Source organism: Helianthus annuus, chromosome 11 (genome assembly GCF_002127325.2).
Source record: "Helianthus annuus cultivar XRQ/B chromosome 11, HanXRQr2.0-SUNRISE, whole genome shotgun sequence".
Lineage (NCBI taxonomy): Eukaryota > Viridiplantae > Streptophyta > Magnoliopsida > Asterales > Asteraceae > Helianthus > Helianthus annuus.
In genome coordinates, this window is record NC_035443.2 from 19,200,090 (window position 1) to 19,206,089 (window position 6,000).

Below are 6,000 nucleotides of genomic sequence, written 5' to 3' on the forward strand. Positions count from 1 at the left end.
AATATGAGCTGATTTCATTTTTGGACCAAAATGGCAATAAAAGTGAAACCACAGGAACCCAGATTTAAAAGATTTGAGTTTTGGAATAAAGTGGCAAACCTTAGGGACCAAAATGGTAGTTTACTCTAAATTAAAAAACATGTATGGGACTTAATATACCAAAATTCATGGAAAATAAGAAAGCATATTTGCTTTTATGGTGTTAACTTAAAGAAAAATGTTGAAATAAATCGTCTTTTTGTTTTAATTTTATTGGTTACAAACCATATTGACCCATGTTAAGGCTTATGCGTTGACATTAACACATCTATATTCATTATCCCCCCTGTTTCTTTATATTAGGCCATTGCTTTGAAAGCCGAGGGTAACTTGGTCGATCTTGTTGATTCAAAGCTGGGTTCAGAATATGACATCTCTGAGATGATGGTAGTTATCAATTTGGCTCTAATGTGCACCGCAATCTCCCCAGCCGATAGACCAACAATGTCATCAGTGGTTAGCATGCTAGAAGGACGAATAGTTCCTGAAGCATTTATTGCTGAACAAAGTCACTCAATGACTAAAATGGATCGTGACAAATTGATGAAGCTACTTGAGATCAAGAATGAGAACCAAACAGAAGAAATGTCATTCACGTACACTGATTCTTCGACATCTGCGGTCGATCTCTACCCGGTCAATGATTTTAGTGAGTATCTGCAGAAGAGAGACAGTGATGCTAAGAAGCTGTTATCTTAGACAGAGCATATGGTTGATAGTCGAATACCTTGGTTATACGGATATACAATACTTATATGTTTATAAAGTTGTGATCACTGTGACGTTTATTTATTGGTTGATATGGAGTATTTTATATTTACTTAGTAATTGGTGTTATTGAATATTTGGAATTATACAACAAAGAAAATATTTGTCTCGCATTTACACTTTTACAGCCTTTCTATTAGTTGCATAGTACAACTGTGACAATTATTTTATTATTTCTCATATAAAAATAATTTTTTACATGTAAAATAAGGGGTTTCATAGTTCCCTATTGAATGTAACACTATGGATATGTTTGGCATTGAGCTTTTAAGAGCTTCTAACTTTAACTTTTTATAAAAAACCTACTACTCAATAAAAAAGCCTTTTTGGTTGAATGAGCTTAAAGTCTTTAGGTTAGGACCTTAAAACTTTTGTTTGAACGCTCATACTAGTAACGTTCAGAAGGAGCTACAAACTTTTAAGGAAAAATGACTATTTTAATCTCTAAAGATAATAAACTTTTTAGTTATGTTTTTTTTAGTTATGTCCATTTTGATCATTTTATTAAAAGCTCTAGCTACTCTGCCAAACACCTAAATATATCTAAAAAGCTCTAGCTAAAGCTACCAGCTACTTTTGCCAAACATACCATATATATAGTATGAGGTTCAATGAGAAAAAAACTAAAAAAGTGAGGAAACGTGGAACAATGTATTTAACATGTTATATATATATATATATATATATATATATATATATATATATATATATATATATATATATATATATATATATATATATGGGGAAAGTGAATACGGTGCTGTTAAGCATCTAACCTTACATGTGAAACCCTCAAAACTACGTAGTTTTAATTATGATTTATAAAAAAAATGATTTTTACTCTTTTTACTCCTGGTTCCTCTCCATTTATTTAGCCCACTTTAATTGACTTTGATATCCCTACGATCATATTCATGCTCCTTCAACAGATTGTTATTCAACTTGCAATCGATCAACCACCAAGTTTACTTTTTGACTAAATAATATTGAAATTGTTATTCCATTTGCAAATCATATCCCTATTGCCGATCAATGACAAGTTAATTTGCCCTAGCAATCGATCAAAGAGGTAAAAAAAATTTACATCGTTCATCAATTTCACCATATGTCGATCAATATGAGTTCGCTATATTACCGGTTTAATATGAGTTCGCTACATTTTGACGCGTTTAATATGAGTTCGCTACATTTTGACTCGTCTAATACGAGTTCGCTATATTTAAGGCTTATCAGGTAATAATGAATGATACTAAAATTTGTTTGATTTCTTCATACTATTTGTTAAAAACTTTGAAACTATAAATCTTGTCTACTTTTCAAACAAATCACATGTTCATTATCCCCTCGGACATGCATACATGAAATGAAATACAAGTATTTAGCAGATGGTTTAAAATTAATAAGCAGTATTAACAGGGCCACTGACAAAATTTAATTGACAATCTAAAAAAAAAATAATGATCGGTCTCGTAGCCAAATTATCATGTTTATCAGTATGTTGAGTTACTAATCTTGTATTTTATATGGAACTCCTAGCTATTTGGTCGGTAACCCAATGCTAAATGAGTTGTTTTATATACTTTTTAACGACCAATAAAAGCCCGATCACTCGGGTTAACCAATGGCAAAAGGCGACCCACGCCCGTGAACGCAGACGGTATGGTGAATCCGACATATGATCGACATATGGTGAAATTGATGAACGATGTAAGATAATTTTTTTTTACCTCTTTGATCGATTGCTAGGGAAATTAACTTGTCATTGATCGGCAATAGGGATATGATTTGCAAATGGAATAACAATTTCAATATTATTTAGTCAAAAAGTAAACTTGGTGGTTGATCGATTGCAAGTTGAATAACAATCTGTTGAAGGAGCATGAATATGATCGTAGGGATATCAAAGTCAATTAAGTGGGCTAAATAAATGGAGAGGAACTAGGAGTAAAAAGAGTAAAAATCATTTTTTTTATAAATCATAATCAAAACTACGCAGTTTTAAGGGTTTCATGTTGGTGCACTACATCTGCTGATTCCGTATTGTATCGAGTCATAGTCTTAGGATGTTAGATCTGGGCACGAAATACGAGAAATTGTGAGATTGTATAGAATTAGGCTTATTGGATCGCTCATTAGGCCCATTAGTGTTTGGACCGCTCGAACGGACATATGTGAGGTCCGCTCGAACGACAGTTAACATGGACCGCTCGAATGAACAAGTGTAGAACCGCTCATGTGTCACATGTCTGGATCGCTTATTGGGCCTGTCCAATAAGCGATCCCAAAGGCCTATAAATAGCCTTGGAGCGGTTTCAGTTAGTGTGGGTGTTGAATCTCGTACCGAAGTGCCGCCGGATCGAGAACTGATTGTAATTGCTGTCAAATCAATACAGAAAGAGTTTAAATTGAATCGCAAGCTATTCCTACGTTGATTACTTGTTTTCCGCACCTGTAATTGACGAAAACGCCTCTGATCGACTCATTTAGGTCTCGAAACGATCCTACAATTGGTATTAGAGCTTCAGGAGGAGGAGTTTTGCAGAGAATAGCTGAAAATCATCAAAATTTCTGTCTCCTACACCTTCTTTTTCTGTTTCAGACACTTCTAACGGTCGAAATTTGCTGAAAATCTCAGGGATTGTGCACGATAGTATAGAGACAAACCCTTGAAAGTTTGAAGCCAAAATTTGAAGAAAAAAACAGGTCCGATTGGAGGTCAGCTCATTCGGACAATTGTGGTCCGCTCATTGGACCATAGGTGAACCGCTCGTACAGCATTTTTTTTGGCCCGCTTATTCGGTCAGGTGACCTGGTCCGCTCCAAATTAACTCGGTTGGTTCGCTCCTGTGAACAAGTTTGGTCCGCTCGATCGGACACTTAGCTGATCCGCTTATTTGGACCCATCCGGTCCGCTCATCTGATTCCATTGGACCGCTCTTGTGACAATTTGAACATTTGATCCGCTCTAATAGACATCTATCTTGTCCGCTTTTGTGTCCAGTTGTCATCCCCAGTTCGCTTTTAAGGCTGATTATTAAATTTTTCGAAAAATTTGAAAATGGACGAGGACTTTTATAATGCATTCGCTACTCCAAGTACCCCAATCACTGATATTCAAACCACAATGTTAGAAAACGAAACAGGGACGATGCAAAAACCTCCCAAACTAATGAACATTGAAGAATATAAGGGTTGGGAAGGTCGATTTGAAAATTGGGTGCAGGCGAATTATCTTGACGCTTGGGAATGTGTCGAGACAAAGTATGTTAGACCTTTGAATGATGATGAAGAACCCGTTCCGATCAAAGATCTTACTGATGATGCTCGGAAAAAGTACATAGATGAAAAAATGATGCTTAGTCTTCTTCAACAGGCAGTCAAAGAAGATATCATGGTTCTTTTACAGCATAATGGAACGTCGTACTCGATTTGGAAAGCGTTACGTTCGAAGTTTAGAGGAAGTGAGGAAATGGTCAAAAGAAAGAAATCACTGCTGAAGAAAGAGTTTGATTTATTCCGAGGGTTGAAAAATGAGAGCACGAGAGAAATTATTGAACGATATTGTAATCTGCTTGCTAATATGAAAAGATTAAGTATTGAGAAAAGTAATGAAGAGTTGATTGAAAAACTTGCTGATGCGTTGCCATATGAGAGTTGGGGCACATACTTGATGATGCTCAGAAACAAGAAAGGTTTTAGCAATCTGACGCTCAGTAAGTTCATCGAAAAGATCGAAGCTCAAGAAATGGAACAACGGAAAGTTATTAGAATGAAAGATTTCGATGGTGAACAAGACATCTGGTTATATTATAAAGCAGGGGTAAATGAGAAATCATCAAATTTATCTCCAAAGATTGTAACTGGTATGAGTGCCAAAAGTTCATCAGAAAGTCCATCATCAGGGTCCAACAGCAAAAACAACTTTACATCGTTTTCATCATATGATCCAAACATCTCTGCAACTAAAAATGGGAGAAAGTTACAATGCAACATAGTGTTAAATCTTGAGTATGATCAAGATTATTCTGAAGAAATTGCCAAAAACCAAATGTCTTTATTAGGAATGGTTTTGGAATCTTATACTTGTTTTGTTGCAGATCGTATCGGCAATCCAATGTTAACCAAAGAAGACTACGACCAGATAGATGCTGAAGAGATGGAGCTGATGGATATAAAATGGTGTCTGGCTAGTGTTTTACGGAGAGCTGAGAAATTCAAACAAATCACGGGGAGAGATGATCTTCGTGATGCGAATGTTTCTACTTTAGGTTTTGACAAATCTAAAGTCACTTGTTTTCGGTGCAGGGAAAAAGGACACTTCAAGAGGGAGTGCACAAACCGAGAAGCAAGTGGAGCTCAAAATCCGTTCAACAACAACAACGATTACTATCGCAAAGCCATCTATCACCAAGTTGGTCAATCATCTCAACAACAAAAACATCAAGCTCAGACTGCGCATGGAAGAGATGTGATTGAAGATTCTGGAAAGAAAGCTTGTGTGAGCAGTTATAATTATGGAAAAAAAAGGGATGGTAGTGCTTTGATAATTGATCAAGATGATGAGAGGTTACCAGATGGTTTTAGCTGGGCAAATTTCACTTGGGATGATTACATTCCTGATCAAACCACAGCTTACACTGCATTTACAGCAAAAATTGTAGATGATAGTGATGATGATACAGAGTATTGGGCGAGAAAATACAGAGAAGATATGAAGCTGCTTGCTGAAAGTGATAGTGAAGATGAAAAGGTCAAAAAGAAAAAGAAAAAGATCAAGACACCGGTGAGCAGTGATGATGAAGAGGTGCCGGTGGTAAGAAGACAAAAGGTGAAAGAAGTGCCTAAATTCAAGGTAGAAGAAGAAGTTGATGCGAAAAAGATTCCGGTGAAGTGTGAAAACTGTGAAGCTATAAAGAAGCAGAACAACACTTTGATTTACAACTTGAACAGTTTGAAGGAGTCTTATGATGTGCTGAATAAGACAATGAATCAGTCCAATCAAACGAGTGAAGAACAAGCTGTAGCAATGAAGACTCTTCAGGGAGCGTTTATGTGACATCTGTGCTTGAAATCATTGTAAACAGTTCAGTTATCAATGAAATAAAGTTATTTGATCCCTATGTTTGTTTGTTTATGTTTGATGTTTTTCATATTTTGACTTTTATTCGATTTCAAACTCTATATCGCTTTCTA

General features: G+C 35.8%; 1 protein-coding gene across 7 annotated transcripts in view; it reads left to right on the plus strand.

Moving 5' to 3' along the window:
* The window catches only part of LOC110898801 (probable leucine-rich repeat receptor-like serine/threonine-protein kinase At3g14840), a 37,122-nt gene extending 36,248 nt beyond the window's left edge, over positions 1–874 (plus strand). For all 7 annotated transcript variants that reach the window (XM_035979637.1, XM_035979640.1, XM_035979636.1 and 4 more), the window contains one exon: positions 343–874. In XM_035979637.1, coding sequence (XP_035835530.1) covers positions 343–738 — 396 coding nt within the window. In that variant the 3' untranslated portion in view covers positions 739–874. The remainder of the gene's footprint in view (positions 1–342) is intronic.
* The last annotated feature ends 5,126 nt before the right edge of the window (positions 875–6,000 follow it).